Source organism: Notechis scutatus, chromosome Z, assembly GCF_049901735.1.
Source record: "Notechis scutatus isolate UNSWTSFEM ecotype Mainland chromosome Z, rNotScu1.2, whole genome shotgun sequence".
Taxonomy (NCBI): Eukaryota; Metazoa; Chordata; class Lepidosauria; order Squamata; family Elapidae; genus Notechis; species Notechis scutatus.
The window spans coordinates 98824166-98845248 of record NC_142025.1 but is presented as its reverse complement, the minus strand read 5'-3'; the positions used below and the strand labels follow the sequence as shown (position 1 = coordinate 98845248).

Below are 21083 nucleotides of genomic sequence, written 5' to 3'. Positions count from 1 at the left end.
GAAGGTTTCTGAAGCTGTTGCAGGACTCTTTGCTGGAAAACAAATTCTTGGAGAAAGGCAAAGGGTGGGTCTCGTCTGCAGTTCGTGGCCAGAAAGTCATCGGACAAAACAATCCATCGTTCTAATATTTCTTTGGGGAGTTTGGCGATGATTGCTTCTTGCGTTATGAAGAGATCAAGGCAAGCCAGTCCTGGTAAGTCAGAACATTCTTTGGCTGTTCGTAGCTCTGTGAGGATGTGGGAAAAGTCCTCTAGTTTTCAGGTTTCATGGATGGTGATACACGGGAAACTGTAAAGTCTTTCTAGGAGCGAGTATTCCATCAATGTGTCTTTGCCATATTTCTGGTTCAAAGCATCCCACGCTCGTTTTAGAGTGGTGTCTGGGTCATTAAGTAATTAAGTAAGCCCGTGTAAATGTGTTTCACCATGTAGCTAGACCGTGGTCCTAGCCATGTCAACAGAAATTTAAGTTCTTCACCGGGAAGCAGCTGTTCACTTTGGGCGGTGCTCGTGAAAATAGACTTCCATAGTAGGTATACTCTGCCTGGCTTGTCGTTGAATATGTACACACCACTGGCTGCTAAGTCTAACCTTCCACACCTTAGTGATGGTTCTCTGTTACTTCTCTGTGAGGGCAAGTCATCTCTTCGTATGACATCATCAGAGGCGTGGCATTCTGGCTCGAGGGCATGTGTTGTGGATGGTATGTGGTTCGCCAGAGAGTACTTTATGAGGAGGTCGGTATCCGCCCCCACATATGTAGGTAGTACCTTTTGAGGTTGGGTGTAAGTTCCACGCTGTGCGTCAGAGTTGTTTAGCGGTTATGGTGAGAACTCTTTAGCCTGAGGATTGAGTGTGGCACTTGTGATTGGTTGCATGTCAACTTGTTCAGAAGTTGTTTTGAGCGCTGGTCAGTTAATTTGCTCACCAGGCAGGCCATGAGACGTTGGAGTTAGGATGCTAGTGTTGGGAAGAAAATCTTGGACCTTAGTACGTACAACATCAGTTGGGGAAGGTTTGCTGTTGGTGGGAAGTGAATCTCGTACTTTAGGTCATACAACGTCAGTTGCGTAACTGATGTGTAGAGTCTGTGGTTGAGATTCATCCCTGTGCTTCCCTGATTGGTCACTAAATTGACCCTCGAGGGATTGGGGGAGGTTTTCCTCACTTTTGCCTGAACTCCCTAACTCATGGCAGCTGCTTTCTATCGCTATGAGATGGGTTAGGAGATAACCATCTTTTTACTTTTCTGTACTCTGTACAGTAGTGGATTTTTAAGCTGTGCAGATGCAGATAGATAACTCAACAAGACGTCCATAACAAAGTACATTTATTGGTTCATCAGGTATCCTCATAACTCACATTTGTGATGAAGTTCTTCTTTAATGAGCAATCCTTTGTATATCTGTCTTGTAGATAAAAAGATGATTTATCTTCTATCCTTTCCCCCCCATGTTGTAGCGATAGAAGTAGAGGAGTTACCACGAGTCCATGAGTTCAGCCAAGAGTGAGGAAAACCTCCCCCAACCCCTCGAGGGTCAATTTAGTGACCAATCAGGATTACAGATGTGGTCACGTGATATGGACTACATTTCCCAGGATACCTTAACTACATTTACCCTTAAGGGGACAGCTCACAATTGCTACCTAACTATTCAAATCCCATACACTGGCTGGACAGCACACTTTCTTATAGTCAATAAAGTAGATGTGAATGTTCTTTTTATATTCTTGAGATTTTCACATGAACTAGCATAGATTTACAATATGGTCACAAATGCCACAACCCTCCTCTGAAGCCAGTATAAACATCTGGAATTTCCCTTTTGATGGTCAGTTCCAGATATCATTGTATAATCTTAAGGAGAATCTTGCTAGCCTGAAAGATGCAGTAATTGTAGCAATCCTAGGAGATGACCTTTTTTACCAAGGGAATGAATACTGAATGAGAATGAGTCCAATCTCTTATTTTCTTATATCTAATAGATGGAATTTTGTTAAACTTAAGATAGAAGTACTAAATCTATCCTGAGAGATTCTAGGAAGTGGCTACTTTCAACTTTTTCCCCTTCCCCCATCCAGCTTGGGGCAGTGCAGTTACTTGATCTGGATTGCTTCCTGGGAACCTCAGAGTTGGCAAAATGCTCTTCCTTCTGTGTTCAGGTGCACATTCCATCACATTTCCCATTTTTTCTGGTATAACATTGTGATGGTTATGGGTGATTACAGGTCTCAGCAATTCTGTGGGGATAATATCAATATCTATGGCATTATTTGGCAGTTGGCTAATTACTACACAATTACTTCCTGAAGAATGGCTAGTTTTATTTTGGTTTACCTTTCTTCATCATCCTGATGAGGTTGGGCCTCTTTGTTGCTGGCATGCAGTTCTTCTGTTTATTTTCACCATCTGCTCTCCATTACATCATGTATTCCTGCTTTACCTTTCAGACATGATTCATGATAGAGCTCCAACATCTAGACCATAGAAACTTGGATGATTGCTAGATGGTAGCAAAAAGTGTGAATTTTTGACATGATTTTCTGCCATCTGGTAGTCACTTGGAGTTTTGCAATACATATCGAGTCTTAGCTTTGTGTGGCTTACATATTGTGTGAATTCATCAATTTTGTTTGTAAGTCATTGTGTTTCTTGCCATGTTATGTAAACCTAATCAGTTATGATAAAGCTTCCATTATCATCACAGCAGACACTTGAGTAGATAATACAAAAACATCAACATGTGCAATGTGAACCTGTAAAAATGGCGAAGCTACTTCCTCTTCTTTTGTGATTAGTTCACCATCATAGCCATTTTGTGAAGGGCAACCATTTTATGATCCACTAGATGCTTTTAACTTTCCAAATGTGCTCTGGCTCCAAAATGGTTGTTTACATGTTGCTTTAAGGGTTAGTGTTATGTATAAATATGGCCATTGTGCTTTACTGAATAAATGACTATTAAAAGAAACAGTGATGTGTGAAGCAAGCCACAAAGTTAAATGGGCTATACAAAGAAAAAAATTAAATGCATAAGGAACAACAGTTCATGCATGTAATACAACAAAGAGAAGCCTGTTTATACCAATGTAATAGATGACAAAGTAGCAGATTACTAATTTCTAAATAATACGATGAGAGTTTAAAACTGCTTGAAACTATTGAACTTTACCAATAAAATCAATATTTTCTAAGTTAATGAAGAAGAGTTGGCTTTAGTTTATAAAGATACACAAACTTGATGTTTCAACACGTTTCCTCAGAATAATAACTTAAGAAAGGATATTACCTTTACCACCTCAGAGCTATCCAACAATATATTCATGAACCCACTTCCTTTTTCTTTCTTTTTAAACTCAAAAACAACCCAAAACAAAGCTCTTAAAAAAACCTTTGGTTCATTGCAGCTGCTTATTTTAAAATATGAAGTCTTTGTCCTATTTATATTCATACTTACTAGCAGTAAGTCTGTGAAATACATGCTTTCCAATAAATGTATTGCTTTGCTAAAGTTATTTGGTGCTACTCTTAGTCTAAATCTAAAAATCTAGACTGCAAAGATTAAGAATCTCTATTCATATCCAATGTTAAAAGCTTTGAGCATGTGTTACAAAAACACTTTCAAGATCAGAGATATTTAACTACACAGGAAGTCTGATATCAGAGATATTTGGAGCATGTACAGATACATATAATTTATATGTAATTTATATTGCTCTTATAAATTAAAATATATTAAAAATTGGATACACATTCCAAGCAAGATCACTTAGTTCAGGGGGTCTCCAATCTTGGCAATTTTAAGACTTTTGGACCTCAGTTTCCATTATTCTTCAACCAGCTACGCTGGCTGTGAAATTTTGGCAGTTGAAGCCCATAATTCTTAGAATTTCCAAGGTTGGCGACCCCCTGAACTAAGTGACCTTAGTTGATCCAGGAAACTAAGCAGAGCTAGATCTCATTAATGCTTGACTCACCAAAAAATCCCAACGTGGTAAATTAGATGGAAAAGTTAAAAAAAATATCCCAGAACGAATTTTTTAAAAAATGTACCACTACTACCACCACCACCAAGTGTTGGTTATTTTTTAATTAGATTACTTGGTGGATCTGTTAGAGAATCTCTCTAGAAAAACCAATGGGATTTTCCAGCCAAGGAAATAGGACACATTCAGTCTTTGTTCTTGCAGGAAAATTGCTTGTTTTGCCTTATTGCATGAATGTTGGATTTCCTGCTCTAATAAACAAGTTTAAACTGGTAATATTTAGGAAACATTCCTGATGTTAGGGTTTAATTCTAAAAAAGTAAAATAAAAAACACTATACATCCAAAGAAACAGGCACTCAAAAGCGGCCTTTCTAAAAAGCTGGGCCGTTCTATGATATCCTACGGAAGCTTCTCTGGGCCCAACTTCTGTGAAAATTGTACATGCTAGAGACACCAAAAATATATTCTGACTATCACTTTAGGTTCAATCAAGACAACATGGTTTGGATTACTATGATGAGAAAGGAGGAAATGCTTCCTCCAAACAATTGAATTACAGCTGCATTTCTGACTCTCTCACAGGTGCCTGCTCAGCCTTTTCTGTTAGAGAAGGAGGGACTTGCAATTGTAAAGGAGGCAAACAGGCCCTTCCCTTTCTTTGTACAGTCTGCTGAATCTCCTTGCTTCCTTTTTCCTTCAGCAACTGCTAATAGTAGAAGAAGCAATAAATCCTAGCAGATTTGTTTTTTTTACTCTAGATTTCTCCCTAATGAAAGCTGCAGCAGATATCCTTCCTGAGGACGTCCAGAAGCTCTTTGGAGGTAACTAGAAAGTTCCTTTCAATAACTAGACATTTCGCCTATAACTCAGATGTTTTATGAGGGAAATAAAGGTCAAAAGATGGTGTCTTTAGTTAAAGAAACTTGAATACAGCTCCCCCTTGCTACAAAATGTGGATTGTATATTATCTTATTTTTAACCACTAATTATTACTGAGGTATTGGTAGATTGTTATCTCATGAAGCGATACCTCATGGTTGTCTTTTGGGAAAGCAGATTTTGCAGTAGGAACACCAACTTAAAACTTATAAATAAATAGGCACCTCATATTTCAATTATGGATATTACAGAAATGGAACTTGGGCATGAGTAGGTTAAAGAACAATCCAAACCTTTGTTATAATAAAATCCTCAGATTACAATATGATTTACTGTTAAGGAGAGCGTCAACCACCATTCCCACTTCTCTTTGGGAGGTTAAAAATACCTATGGCTTCAGTGGAGATTTTTTTCCATCTTGTAGTAAAAAAAATCTTTGATTACTATCATGTGCCTACTCAGTGAAGGCTAACTGGTAAAGGGCAACAGTGGGACATTTGTATTTGTTTTTTTGCAGTGCTTTAAACCAGATTAGCAAAAATAGCTCTTTCGAACAGAAGAGGCCTGTGTTCTGTCAAACAAAGCAGGCAGCAACTTTAGTACTTCATGAACCTTTTGTGCTTCCTTTTAAATTTCTTCTATTATAAAAATATATTTTCTATTTTCTATTTCTAATATTTCTTAATCTTACTTATTGTAAAACAATTAAAATAACTATTTAAATTAGGACAATTGAATGATTATTTTAAAAGCAGCAATTTCTCTCTGCCTTTTAATGATTACTGTAATCTATTTAAATAAAGGGACAAATTGTGGAACCCCTCTGTCCCATGCTTTATGAAGTGGTAGAGTTAAAGAAAGGTAAAGATAGAAAAATGGCTATTATTGTTAAATGTAAATTAAAATCTTTAAATCTTTCACACCCTTCTATGGTAATACATGGATTAAGGTTTGTCTTCACTAGTTTATCCGTTATTATTATTGTCTATTGGTTTTTGTGGATGTGTCTTTTCTATGTTCTGGGGTGTGTCGGTGTTGCGTTCGATGTATCGAGACCGTAGTTGATCGATGTGTCTTTTCCATGATCTGCCGTCGGTTGTCTCTAGCCGGTACAATTGGGGGCCTGTAATTTGTGTTATCGTGGCTGGTAGCCACAACAGTTCTCCGGTAAGATTTTTTGTGTATACCAGGTCGCCTGGTATAAACGTGCAGTACTTACTGGAGGAGTGTGGTGGCTTTTCGGGGTTGTAGGTGGAGTGTAGTCTGTCCAAGTATGAGCGCAATTTTCTGCCCATAAGAAGTTCAGCTGGGCTCTTGTTTGTTGATGTGCATGGTGTTATATGTTGAATGGTGAGCATGGTGTTGATTTTGTCCTGCATGTCGCCTCCTTCAAGTTTTTCTAATGCTTCTTTTGTGTACCGAACCATGCGTTCTGCCCTTCCGTTCGCCGCTGGATGAGCTGGCGCTGTCAGAGCATGTCGTATTCCTTGTTCTGCGAGGAATTGTTCAAAAGCTAAAGCTGTGAACTGTGGGCCATTGTCCGATACTACTACATCTGGTAGACCATGAGTGGTGAAAAGTTTCTTAAGTTGTTTAGTGATGGCTTAAGTCGTTGTTGAACTCATGATGCAGACCTCTAACCAGTTCGAGTAGGCATCAACGATGATTAAATATGTATATCCCTTTGTGGGTCTGGCAAAGTCTATATGGATCCTTGACCAGAGGCCTCTGGGTGTCTCCCAGTCAAGGACCGGTGCTAAAGGGGGGGTAGGTCTGGACGACTGGCATTTATTACATGTTTTGACCCAGGTTTCAATGTCTTTGTCTATTCCAGGCCACCAGACGTAGCTTCTGGCCAGGGACTTCATTTTTACCATGCCCGGGTGTCCTTCATGTAACATGTTCAGCATGTCTTCTTGCAATTTCCGTGGAACAACAACCCTATCCCCCCACAATATGCAGCCTTTCTCAATTGACAACTCAGTTTGCCAGTTTTTGAACGGTTTAAAAGTCTCATTTTTTTTCATTTTCCGGCCAGCCCCTCCCCACCCAGTTCAGGATTCGGGCCATCAGTGCATCTTTTGCTGTTTCCCTTGCAACGTCCGATGCGGTGATGGGCAAGTTTGATATCGTTTCAATTTGCAGGGTGTGTGTGATGGGAGCTGGGTCGTCATTGTAGCTTGGTAGTGGTGAGCAGCTCAATGCGTCTGTGTGGGGTATGGCTTTTCCTGGTCGGTAGATGAGCTTGTAATTGTAGGCCGCAAGAAATTCCGACCATCCTGTCATCCTTGGAGACAGGATGTTGGGGGTGGCCCTGTCTCCGGCCAGGATTCCTAGCAGTGGTTTGTGGTCGGTAATCAAAGAAAATGTCCTACCATAAAGATATTCGTGAAAGCGTTTTACCCCCGAGATAGCGGCCAAGGCTTCTCTATCCAGTTGGCTGTATTTTTTTCAGTCTTGGACAACGTCTTGGAATAAAAGGCGATCGGTGCCTCATCTGGTAGTGTGTGGCTAAGTATTGCGCCTACGCCGAATGGTGAAGCGTCGCAGGTGACAGTTAGTGGTAGCGTGTCGCTGTATTGGATCAGTACAGATTTGGATGTAATTAAGTCCTTAATTCTTTGGAATACAGCTTCTTCTTGTCGACCCCATTTCCAGATGGCTTTTTTATCGAGCAGTCTATGCAGTGGTTCCACTATTGTTGCCTTCTGCGGCAAAAAGACATGATAAAAATTAATGAGTCCCAGGAACGCCTGTAAATCCATTTTGTTTTTGGGTCTGGGTGCTTCTTTTATCGCTCGTATTTTTTTTTTGGTGGGGTGGATTCCTGCTTCATCAATAAGATATCCTAGGAACTCAACCTGATTTGTGGAAAGTTGGCATTTTTCTTTTTTGACCTTGAGTCCTGCTTCTCTAAACTTTTGCAAGACTGCCCTTAGCCGGTCTTTTAGTTGTTTTTTATTTCCGGCTGATATTAGTACATCATCGAAATAGGGAATCACCCCTTTTAGTCCTTGGAGGAGGCATTCCATCAGATTTTGGAAAACGCCGGGGGCCACGCTCACACCAAATTGCAATCTGTTGCATTTAAAGGCTCCTCTATGTGTTACGATAGTTTGTGCCTCTGCCGTCTTGGAATCAACTGGTAACTGTTGATATGCCTGCACGAGATTGAGCTTTGCAAAAAAATTTCCTCCCCCCAACGAGTACAACAGGTGCTGGACTACTGCAACGGGGTATGTGCTCTGCTGTAATGCATGGCTCAGAGTGGCCTTATAGTCACCACAGATGCGCATGGACCCATCTGGTTTCACGGGGGTCACAATCGGGGTTTCCCATCTTGCATGGTCGATTGGCTCTAACACCCCTTGTGCGATGAGCTTGTTCAACTGCTCATCGATTTTTGGCTTTAACGCAAAGGGAACGCATCTGGCCTTTAGCCTGATGGGGGCTATGTTTGGGTTTAGGCTAAATGAGGTAGGGGTCCCATGGTACTTGCCTAAGGTCCCGTCGAATACGTCATGGAACTCCTCCATCAGGTCTTTTTCCCAGTCTGTCACGGTGACGCTGTTGATTCCTGTCACTTCGATTCCTAGAGGCTCGAACCATTCTACACCAAGCAGGCTGGGGCAGTCTCGGTCAATGATGGTCAATGGAAGAATTTCAGTGTGTTTCTTAAATTTCACCTTGAAGTGTCCCAATCCCACTACTGGTATCTTGTTTCCTTGGTAGTCTTTTATCGTCAGGCTTTGCTCTTCGAGTTCTTTTCATCGTATGTCTGGTATCAAGTTTTTTATCATGTTCCATGATACCATTGACAGATATGAGCTGGAGTCTACTTCCATTTTGCATGGCTCTCCTTCTATCTGGACGTTTATTTGAACCTTCTTGTATTGGTTGCTCTGGCAGTTCCAATAATAATTGTCTGATGTGTTTCTTCCTTCTCATTGAGTCATTGACTTCTATTTTTCCGGCCCCAACGACTTCCGGTTGGCTTCTCCTTAGTTTTTTTTTTTGGGGGGGGCACTGCCTCGTCTTTTTGGACTATAGCTCTTTTGTTTCGGCAGACCCTTGCAATGTGCCCCCGTTTTTCGCAGTGTCTGCAGATGGCATCCAAAAAACAACACTCAGAACGTGGGTGGTTTCCTCCGCATCCAGCACACTGAAAATCAGGTTTTCTCCCTCTTCTTTCTCGCCAGTTTCGCTCTGATTGGAGTCTGTTTACTTCTTCGTCTTCTTCCTCAGAGTCGGTTGATGACTCGATGTCTTCATGGTGGGTAGTTGCAGTAGTATGTTTCTGGGTACCTTCCACTTTCTTTTCTCTGCTCTGGTTCAGGCTGTTTACTGTATTCATGTGCTTCATTTTCGCCGCAGATTTCTTTGCTGCCTCAGCTGCGGCTGCTTCAGCGATGGCTTCATTCGTGGTAATGTTGGGTTGATTTAGCAGCTTGCTCTGCAGGGTAGCGTCTCTCAATCCGAGGACTATGTGACCCCTCATGGCTTCATCCATGTTGAGGAACTCGCATGCCCCTCCAATGTCCCTTAATGCTGCTACGAAGTCTCCAATACTCTCGCCTTCTTGTTGATCCCATTTGTAAAATTCGTGTCTTCGAATGAGGTTGGACACAACGGGCGCGTAATGGTTTCTCAGCATTCGGTTCAGGTCTGGCCATGCCATCTGTTTGACATCGTTTGGTCTCGCTAATTTTAAAAATGGTCGGGCCGCAATGTGTCAGGAATACAGCTCTCTTCCTCTGGTCAGTGATTCCTTGTAGTTCGTTGCTTTCTAAGAACATCAGGAACCTGTCAATATATGATTCCCAGTCTTCTTCGGCTGGGTTGAACGGTGCGGGTGGCGAGTTGTTGCCGGCCATCTCGTTGATTTTTTGGCTGTCGTTGCCACGTGCTTACGGTCTTTGTTCCTTCAATCCCACCTTTGTCGCCACTGTTCTATTGCTAGAACAAAAGCAGACTCGAGACCGGAGTTGAATTCAGCTCTTTATTAACTGTCAGTAACTTCAACTAAAGTCGAGCCGCGGCAGCCTTTTTATAGCGGTTGCTCGCGGCTCGCAACCAATGGCATTTATTTAAACTTCCCGCGCTTAGGCGCAATCGAACTGTTGTTACCAATCGCCAGCGATGGTATCTGTCCAATAGGAATGCAGTATTACGAGTATGCAAACAAGTACACTATAGTATCAGTAAATTGCTTATTTTGAGAGCCATCTTTTTTGCAGTATTTTAAATTAAATGTTTAAACATTAAAAATATCTTATGGGGATACCAAACCTGTATTGAAAAAGGAAACATCCTCTTCTGGAAAACTGGCCCCAAATTTTTAGCCCTGTTTTGGTGATGTTATTTAATCTACTTAAACTTTTCTTGTGGCTTTCACAGGCCTACAGATAATCCTTGGCTTGCAATCATCCATTTAACAACGGTTCAAAATTATGATGTCCTTGAAAAAGGTGACTTTTCATCTTTTCACCTGGCAATCATTTATGATAGTCACACCACCCTTGTGGTCACATGATCACAATTTGGATGCTTGGTACGGATTTGCATTTAAGACCAGAGCAGTATTCTGCACTCACTTGATTGTGATTTGTGATTATTATTTTTGCTGATTTTTGGCAAAAAATATCCTTTGGTAAGGATATTTGGTAAACTGGATTTGCTTAACAACCACACAATACACTTAATAATTGTGATGATTTGTTTAACAATCTCCAAAATAAAAATCAGGTTTGATTCAATTCACTGCTGTCCCAATTTACAATGAAAAATCTGATCCCAACTGTGGTCATAAATCAAGGAGTATCTGTATTGTAAGTCAAGGAGTATTTTGTTTTTTAAAGGTGATCTCTGGATTGCCTGCACTTGTTATATATGTTTCTTGGGAGTAGGTTCAATGAATGCCAACATATTTGAAATTGGGGTAGATAAAGGCTTTTCATTATGGCCACATTAACATGCATTCCTCAATTCCAAGGGTCTTCAAACTTGGCAAGTTTAAGACTTATGGACTTCAACTTCCAGAATTCTTGAGGTAACATGACTGGAGGAGGAATTCTGGGAGTTGAAGTCCATAAGTCTTAAAGCTGTCAAATTTGAAGACCCCTGATTAATTTCCTTTTAAATCCTTTAATCTGGTTGGCAGAAAAATATGCTGACATATATTGCTTTTACCAACTGCTCAACTAAGAATATTTAATATTGTAAGCCATCTAGTGTTGCCCTGTAATAAGATGGGCAGCTGATACATTTGATAAATAAATGAAAATGGAAGAAGACAATGCTCTTCCTTCAAATAGAACCTATGTATTTTTTTTACAGAAAAATCTTTTCTTTTCAGGGGCTCAGTTTCTTTTCACTGAACTCAGTGAGATCAATGTTGACCTCACCCCTTTCCTAAGAGGTCTGTAGGGGGCGTGCATAAGCGCACCAACGTGCCTACCATCCCTGTCCTATTGTTTCTCTTATTCTTCTTTTATTTTTCTTATATGTACCCATTTCATGTATTCACAACTATGTATACACTTATACTTATTATCTTGTAAACAATTGGCAAATCAAATAAATAAAATAAATAAATGTAGCAAACTGCTACCAGTATATACTGGAGTTTGTTAGCAGGGAAGTACTTGAGTGATTCCCCCCCCCCTCCAAAAAGTTCATTACTAGGATACTTTGCAGCTGACTCAAAATGATTTGAGCCAACCTTATGCATAGATTTTAGTCTGGAATACAGTTGAGATATTATGGAAACTGATTCTAATGCAGACATTCAATCTACCAGAGGCCCTGCAACAAATCCAGATGCCAACTTTGGCCCCACATCAAGCCAACCATAGTACCACAGGCCCCAACAAGTACATAAATGGATTGGAATGACAGATGTCATCATCTGCTAACAATGCATCTCTACAGGACATATAAGACAATTTTGGTTGAAAGAATTAATGGACAGAAGTTCATATCAGGACACATAAGTCAAAATAATGACAAAGTGGTATTGGGGCATTTTAAACTCCCTGGGCACTCTCTTGCATATTTTAAAGTGATCCCTTTGGAAAAATTAGATTTTAACTGCACCATTAATAGAAAGGTTGCTGAACTCACATACATTAAAATGTTTTAGGCTGAAAAGGTCTCAGCAAATAATGGGTTTTTAACTAACAAGGTAACATATAATCTGCCTCGCATATAACATTTATCTGCATAGTCAACCTGTCTCCATTTTCTTTCCCCAACTCTTCTCAATTTAAATCCTATATTAGTCACACCACTACCAAGTATCTGATGACTTTGGGGTAATATTTTTTACTTGGAAAAAGTGCTATCGGATTCTTTCAGAGACAGGAATGGTGTCTGCATTCTATTATTTTTCCCTATAAAAATCGCCTGCATAAATTAATATAAAAACAATAACAAAGCATTTCATTCATTGATTTGTGTGTGTGTGTGTGTGTGTGTGTGTGTGTATGTGTGTGTGTGTATTTAAATGCTGCAGTGCACCTAATATTAGCTTATCTAATCTTACAAAAATTGCAGTATTTTTTTTTGATAATATAACAAAACTGTATATATTGGTCATTGACAAATATATGACAAAAGACATAAAAAGTTTACAATCCTGGCATTAATGGTAACCTATAATTGCAAGTTTTGAAAAGAGTATTGTATTCCTTTAGAAAAAAGAAAATGAAGCCTATAAATTACTGTAAAAGTACTTGAGAAGTTACAAGATTAAAGCTACATCTAAGGAATGTTATATAGTGTATAATAATGTACCATATTTTTCGGACTTTAGGAAACACTGGACCATAAGACACACCTTGGTTTAGAGGAGGAAAACAAAAAAAAATAGTTTTTTACTTCCGCATAGTCCCGTTTTTGCCTACCCCAACGTCTGGAAGCACTCTGCTGATCTATTTTTGGCCTCCCAAAGCCTCTGGCTGTCCCACTTTTGCCCTCCTGCAGAGTGTCCGGAAATATTCTGTGGTCCCAACAAAAAAGAACTAAAGCAAGCTATAGCAGTATAAATAGTGCTACATAACCACGAGTTAAGGACAACAGGGCAGATATAAACTACCTAGGTCTGTTTACTTCTGACAATCACTTCTCCACAAATGTTGTACACTGCTGCATAAAACAGCAACATAATGTGTTAGAAATATAATTAGAAAGTGATTGTGATGACCCAGGGCTTGGCACAAAGGCAACTCAGCCAGAGAATAAGTATAGGTCCCTTATTAGCTCCAACTTTGCCCCCAATGTCCTGGTTACCTTCCAGTCTGGAGAAAAAACTCTCCCACAAACTTGCAACAGCCTTTGGCTGCAGATAATATTACCACAATAAGAGACTATCATGTTTACCGATCAGATCGTGAAAATCGTCGAGGAGGTGGTGTTGCTATATTCTATAAAAAATCCTTACATCTAAAAAACATCCAAGTTACCCAGGAGCTTGCCCTTCCTGAAACCATCATCTGTGAACTTTCCTTAAATATCACAATTCGATTCTTACTATGTTACAGAGCACCTGATTATGACATCGAACATGTAAACAAGCTAAATACACTACTAACATGGGCTACATCCTGCCCATACCCTTTTATCTTTCTTGGAGATTTCAATCTACCTCATATCGACTGGACCCTAAATAATTGTACAACTGAAATCATACACACAACCTTCTACAATGCTATTACAAATCTAGGTCTTGAACAACTAGTAACCAACAACACTAGACTGAACAACTGCCTCGATCTCATCTTCTGCAATAGTTTGAATTTAATTTACGGAATACAAACCAAGGAACCCTTTTCCAGTAGTGACCACAATATGATTGACTTTTGCCTCAACATACGTCCACACAAAAATCACCACAATGATGTCATCCCTAATTGTAACTTCAAAAAAGGCAACTATGATCTTATAGATAATGATCTCTCATCCCTCGATTGGCAATCTCTATTCACTGGATGCAATACTGTTGAAGACCATTACAACATATTTTTACTTGAAGTCAAAAGAGTCATCAAACTATATGTTCCAACAACAACTCCAAAAATAAAACAAAAAAGCAGATTACCCATATCAATAAGGAAACTTCAATCCAAAAAGAGATCACTCTGGTGGAAAAACAAATCTGGTCACGTTGCTAATTTCAAAAACCGATACAAAAATTTATGCCACCAGATAAAGACCGAATGCACCAATTACCACATTAAACAAGAGGAAAACCTTCTAAGCACCAATTCCACCCGTGCTTTTTACAATTTTGTAAACAACAAACTAAAAGACTCAAGGTCCATCCCTCCCTTGATAGGACCCGATGGTAAAGACTGCAGCGACGACACCATTAAAGCCAACATCTTTAACACATTCTTCGGCTCAGTGTTTGTAAACAGTAATGGATCATGCCCAATGTTTCCTAGCCGTACCACAGATAACAACAATGATCTAATACATATCGATTTTACAGTAGACAATGTTGAAAAAGCACTGCGCAACCTAAAACCATCTCTATCTATTGGACCGGATGGAATATGTGCCTACTTCTTAAGAAAGCTATCCACTGCCATAGCCAAACCTCTAAGCATAATCTTTGAAAAATCTTTCAGGACCAGCTCCTTGCCCAACCTATGGTTACAAGCCACAGTCATCCCTATCTTCAAAAAGGGAGACCCAAGCCTAGTTGAAAATTACAGACCAATCTCCTTATGCTGCGTCACCTGTAAAGTCATGGAATCAATTATTAACCAATCCATCATCCTCCACTTAGAGACAAATAACCTACTCTCCAATAAACAATTTGGTTTCAGAAAAAAACTATCCTGTAATCTGCAACTCTTACACTGCAAAAACATATGGACTACACAACTCGACCAGGGCAAAGCAATAGACGCAATCTACATAGACTTCTGCAAAGCCTTTGATTCAGTGGTACACGACAAACTACTCCTAAAAATAAAATCTTATGGTATCTCTGGACAACTGAATAACTGGATAGAAGCATTCCTGTCAAACAGACAACAAATGGTCAAAATTGGGAACGCCCTATCAAATCCAGTACCTGTCAATAGTGGTGTTCCCCCAAGGCAGTGTTCTAGGACCAACTCTCTTCATAATCTACATAAACGACCTTTGCGATCACATCAAGAGCAATTGCGTTCTCTTCGCTGATGATGTAAAGCTGTTCAATACCACAGACAATACTACTACCATACAAAAAGATCTAGACTATGTATCTGAATGGTCTAACATATGGCAACTTCAAATCTCAACAAATAAATGCTCTGTCTTACATATTGGTAAAAAAAATCAGAAAATAAAATACAAGCTGAATAGTCAAGATCTTGTTGATGACCCAAGCTCTGTAAAGGACCTGGGAATACTCACCTCTAATGATCTAAGTGCTAGAGCCCACTGCAACTACATAGCCAAAAAGGCATTAAGAGTTGTTAACCTAATCCTACGTTGCTTTTTCTCTGGTAATGTCTCACTACTAACCAGAGCATACAAAACATTTGCTAGACCAATACTCGAATACAGTTCATCAGTCTGGAATCCTTATCACGCATGTGATATTAACACAATTGAGAAAGTCCAGAAGTATTTCACAAGAAGAGTTCTCCACTCTTCTACCCGTTGTAGAATACCTTATGCCACCAGACTCGAAATTCTAAAACTAGAAAACCTCGAATTACGCCTGTCTTGATCCGACTTAAGCATGGTATATAAAATCATACATTGCAATGTCCTACCTGTCAATGAATACTTCAGCTTTAACCATAACAACACAAGAGCACACAACAGATACAAACTCAAAGTAAACCGCACCAAACTTGATTGCAGGAAATACGACATCAGCAATAGAGTGGTCAATGTCTGGAATACTCTACCCGACTCTGTAGTCTTTTCCCCAAACCCCAAAAACTTTAACCTGAGACTGTCTACTATTGACCTCACCCCTTTCCTAAGAGGTCTGTAGGGGCGTGCATAAAGCGCACCAACGTGCCTACCGTCCCTGTCCTATTGTTTCTCTTATTCTTTTATTTTTCTTATATGTACCTATTTCATATATTCACAACCATGTATACACTTGTACTTATTATCTTGTAAACAATTGACAAATCAAATAAATAAATAAAATAAATAAATAAGATATTCCAATCCAAAAGTTGTAAACAGAAAATCTGGCAGAACAAGATAAGGAATTCCAGAAATGAAGTAACACAGCAGTAAATCAAACCAGTTGGGAGGATGCCAGGAACTGTGATAACAGCAGCCAACACTAGATAAACTCAGCAATTGTTCCTGACAACTGCCCCACCCATTTGCCTCTCTTTTAAACTCTATCCCCAGGTGTACCTTGTGAAGGGAATCAGGCAGTGGTGGGATTCAATTTTTTTTACTACTGGTTCTGTGGGCATCGCTTGGTGGGCGTGGCGGGGAAATGTACTGTAAAATCTCTAGTCAGTGGTGGTATTGGCGGTTCTCCGAACTACTCAAAATTTCCCTTGTTCTACCTCTCCTCTGTTCTGCCTAGCCTGACTTTGCCCTTCCCCAGTTTCCTCCACAGCCACGGAACCAGACTCTGACGGGGCATGACAGTGATATGGTGATATAAAATTTCCCTGTATAGTCAGGCAATTTATAAGTAATGAAAAAAGATGAGTATTACAAGTATCTCTGTAAAGTAACAAAATAGAAGGATATGGTGGATGGTTTCAATTTTTGCAAAGTGCAGTTATTTAAAATGGGAGGGTATATATTTCCAAACTATGGTGTAAGACTGTTTAATGCTTATTCATTTCTGTTTCTTGATCTTTCTGAGCCAAGCCTCATTTAGGGTTATATAAACTATGACCTTGTAAGAAGTAGGTTACAAACTTCTTCCATCTGCAGAACTTCTCTAAGCCAAACCCTTTGCAACATCAGAAAAAGAATGGAAAGAAAGAAAGAAAGAAAGAAAGAAAGAAAGAAAGAAAGAAAGAAGGAAAGAAAGAAAGAAAGAAAGAAAGAAAGAAAGAAAGAAAGAAAGAAAGAAAGAAAGAAAGAAAGAAAGAAAGAAAAGTGAGGAATGGATTTGATCTGACTCTTGAAAATAGAAGGTTGGTGACCTTGACCATCTAGCTGCTCATCAAACAAAACAAATCTAATCTTGTAAAATATGCTTAACACAAGTAGAACAATTTCATCAATAGACTACAACTATTGCTATGTGTATTATCATCCATCCATTAAAAAAATTAATTGTAATAGTGAAATGCAGTACAAACTAAACTTAAAGGAAGAAAAAGGTAGAAAAGAGGAAAAAGGGCAAAAAAGAAAAAAATATAATAAAGGGAAAGAAAATATATAAAGTACTGACTTTAGTCCACTCTAGTATCCCATTCTGAAATCATGAAATTGCATGTCTTTGTTTAAAAATCCAAACAATCTATTTCCTAAGAAAAGCTATTTTTTTTCTAATTCATTGCAAAACGTTATTGTAAAAGTTTCAATATTTCAATTTTATCTGGATCCTATGTCAATTTTGTAATTTTCTAATATCAAATGTTGCAGATAATGATATATTTTAATGATTTATGAAGAATTGATTTGTTATACAAGGCCTTAGTTCATTTTGGTATTTGGTCTTCTGAATGCTAACCAAACAGATTTACAAAGATACATGTTGAAGGGAATAGGATTTTCAATGCCTTTAATTTATAAACTTAGATTTTTCCCCACCCCATTTTTAAGTTACATTCAGATAAGAGTTAGACCATAGCTTTGAATTAGAACACTCTCCTAAAATCCGTTTGCAATGCTAGCATATATTTGCAGAACATTTGAATGAGCAAGTTTCTAGAAATTAGTAACAGTGTCACTTAGCCACTTCTGATGCTTACATCCAGCTCCATGGTATTGATTTAACTTTTCCCCCCTTCATCTCATTTGTCTACCTATTTAAGTTAGTTTTGATTTTTTACTTTAATTGGCATAATTAAGTTTTTTCTCAGTATTTTCTATGACAGGAAAGCTTTATCTGCTAAATAAGTTTTGTATTGCTATTTCCACTATAAGTGTTAACAAAATTTTTCCATTGGCTTATCCAGTGTTGCAAGGATTTAGTCAGAAAACATTTTAAGGAGTTGCTTTTATAACTCAGTCACAAATACTTGATCACTATATGTGTGAATTAGTGAGATGAAAGCTGCAAAGGCTTGTGGACATTCTTGTCAGTTCATATGTCCCAGAGTTGAAACAAGAAACTAAAAATAGCTTTTAAAGAGATTTTTAGTTCAAATATAAGTGTCAACATTTTGGGCTCTGTTTTAGAAACACTTTTTTTAAAAAAAGAAACTGAATTATCTTCCCCATCTGAACATGTGGTCTTCTTTTCCTTTTTAAAATGGAGGATGTGATACTGTCAACTCATTTCATTTTGCTTCTTTTTAATGTTCAGTGCTTTATTGTTTTTGAGCTGACATTTCTCGTAAACAGCTCATTTTCGGCACCTGCCACCTTTCCTTTAGCTTAGATTATTTTCTTGTTAGCTGACTCTTTTTAATTGAAGTCTTCAGATCTCCTTCTAAAGAAGGAGTCTTCTTTTCCTGACAAGTAGAGCAGGCTATGAATGGAGATTAATTGCATGTCATGCTCTCCTATTATCAAACTTGCTGCATTTTTTACAAACAGAAAGTCTCTAGGCCTTCCAATAGTGAAGGCACATTCTATTAATATAAGCTAGAAAAACAGGCTGCAGTGTCAACTACCATGTCTGTCTTATATGTCATCAGAAGTAATACTGTTTAGAAAAAATAGATCAGAAATATAGAAGTTGGATTGTCAAGTACTTCATCTACATATAGATATGTTCCTTTGTAAGTACTGGTAGGAGTGTGTTATTTTACAACATCATCGGAATAATAACAAATTAATTTATAAAAGAATAATTGCTAAGGCTTGAGGCTACATGGAAAACTACTTCCTAATCTTGGCAGGTGTGAGGGGACAAGCTGTGTTTATTCAGTATTGAAAGAAATTTATTTAGTAAATATACTTAAAAGTATTTTTAGTACATCAGGTTTTAGCTCTAATGTCCCCTGGCTAACAATAAACTAGGGCTAAACTGAAATGCAGTTTTTAAACTGGCAGTCCAAAGGACATTTTTCATTGGATTTTTAAATGTGAAATTCTATGTTTCCAACTTTATATTGAAATAGAATCTTCTATTTGTAATTAGATAACAGCTAATTCTGTTTACAAGTTTTTCTAACCCTTCTTTCCCTATCCCAACATTTTAAAAATGTATTTGAAAAAGACATACCAATCTAGGTTGGACAAGGCTACTTTTGTCTTTCTTTGTTTTTTTCCTTCCCTGAGAAATGTTGGCATCTGAACTTGGTTGCTTGTATTGCCTTTTCTGGATATTTTATAAGATCACAGATGTGCAGTAAAAATAAAGTAATTCAATTTTTTATTGTTTATGTACCACTCTTCTTGGTCTACTCTGATTTTTTTTTGTCCAGGCATCCTATCACATTTCCTATGAACATGGCTGATATCTGGAAATGTGAGGGACAAGTTGTGTATTGGAGAAATTTGCAAAAGTGATAGGTATTTTTGTTACAATGCTTCTTATTGTTGATCTAATATAGCACAGGAATTAGAATTAATTATGTACTTTTAGCTTTTTTATCAGTATAATTATGCATTGACAAAAAATCTAGTCATACCAAGGAATAAGTTATGTCTCTTTATATGTACATTTGGTGGTGCAAAACAGTTATATATTGTACAAAAATATATTATCATATTTGATGAAATGGTCTAGATAGCAATTTTAAATTCAGACATAAAATAATTAAAAATAGAAGTTTCTATCTTTTTGCTGCCTTTGGGAATGGTCTTTTTTTTTAATGTTTGTGGCCTTTATAAATCATAACAACAAACCAGATTTCTTTCTCTGTCTATACACATACAATGTTTGTTTACTTCTGGTTTTCTAACTTGCTTTCTTTTATTTATTAATAGATTTAGCTTTGTTATTTTTTACTGTCTTTGTTCATGAATGCCCATTCACTTTTAATTTATTTTGTATGAGTTAGGTTGTGTTTATTTGTCCTCAGTTCGATAATTTTCAGTATATTGTTTACATTTCTGAATAAGTCTAATTATTTTTTTCTTTGTAATCTTTTCCCCAACAGAAATTGAAGATTATCTGGAAAACCTACAGAGCGAGAGCCTTAGTGCTAGAGCACGGATACAGAGAGATGAAATCCTATTTGATATCGAACAACTTAAAGAGAGGTATGTACATCTGCATGTAATTCTCATGAGAGCAATTTCTTTGAGGGGAAGAGGATATTGTCTCTACTGTTTTCACATTTCTGGCAAGTTCATTAACCCATTCTCCGGTGTCTGGCATATCAAAAAAGGTTGTTTTCATTGAGGCAATCCAGAGCTAACAATCTGATTGCCTTTTTTCTATAGGTCTTTTGTGTTTTCCCAATCTGTGAGAGCCAAACTAGCATGACCAAACTATATGGCCAATATATAACGTGACCAATATATAAAAGTCATTCAAATATTTTTTAATAATAAAATATGACTGTGTGAGGAATGCAGGGTCCTCTCCCCAACTGAAATTTAATTTCTTGAAGTTTGCCTCCTCGGTGTTTTTCTTTTCAAGCAGTGTTTAATATCGAGAGTGTGTTTGGATGAGAGAATTGTATTTGGATGAGACAAAACTTGGAAATCCATCCTTATATATGTTTTTTCTTATGATTACTGTATAATAAATCCATACTTCAGTGTATAGATCTCCTATGTTCAGAAATACTTTGGCTTTTAAAATAGAAAAAAGATAGGTAAGCTTGTAGTCTTTAAGATACTTCTGACTTCAACCTCCACTATGTAGTTTGCATGGTAATAACAAATAGTTCATAAGAATTTGATGGCAATAAAATGTCTTCCTTTGGTATAGAACACATATGGGAAATCCAGGCCTGAAATGCTGCATACTGTATGCCCCAGCGTTATTTTTATCTGTATATCATAGAACATCTCCCACTGAGATGGTACAGTTGAAATTGGAGGGCATAGTTTATCACCTTATATGCCTTGTAGTATCATTCTTAAAACAACTTTCTTCCAAAAAACCTCTGATTTGCCACCTCTGGGCTGATTACACTTCCAACATTTAGCTGACATATCT

General features: G+C 38.0%; 1 protein-coding gene across 1 annotated transcript in view; it reads left to right on the top strand.

Moving 5' to 3' along the window:
- The first annotated feature begins 4641 nt into the window (after nucleotides 1–4641).
- The window catches only part of SKAP1 (src kinase associated phosphoprotein 1), a 484834-nt gene continuing 468392 nt past the window's right edge, over nucleotides 4642–21083 (top strand). Inside the window, exons 1-2 of the mRNA XM_087945337.1 lie at nucleotides 4642–4809; nucleotides 20074–20176. Coding sequence (XP_087801463.1) covers nucleotides 4758–4809; nucleotides 20074–20176 — 155 coding nt within the window. The 5' untranslated portion in view covers nucleotides 4642–4757. The remainder of the gene's footprint in view (nucleotides 4810–20073; nucleotides 20177–21083) is intronic.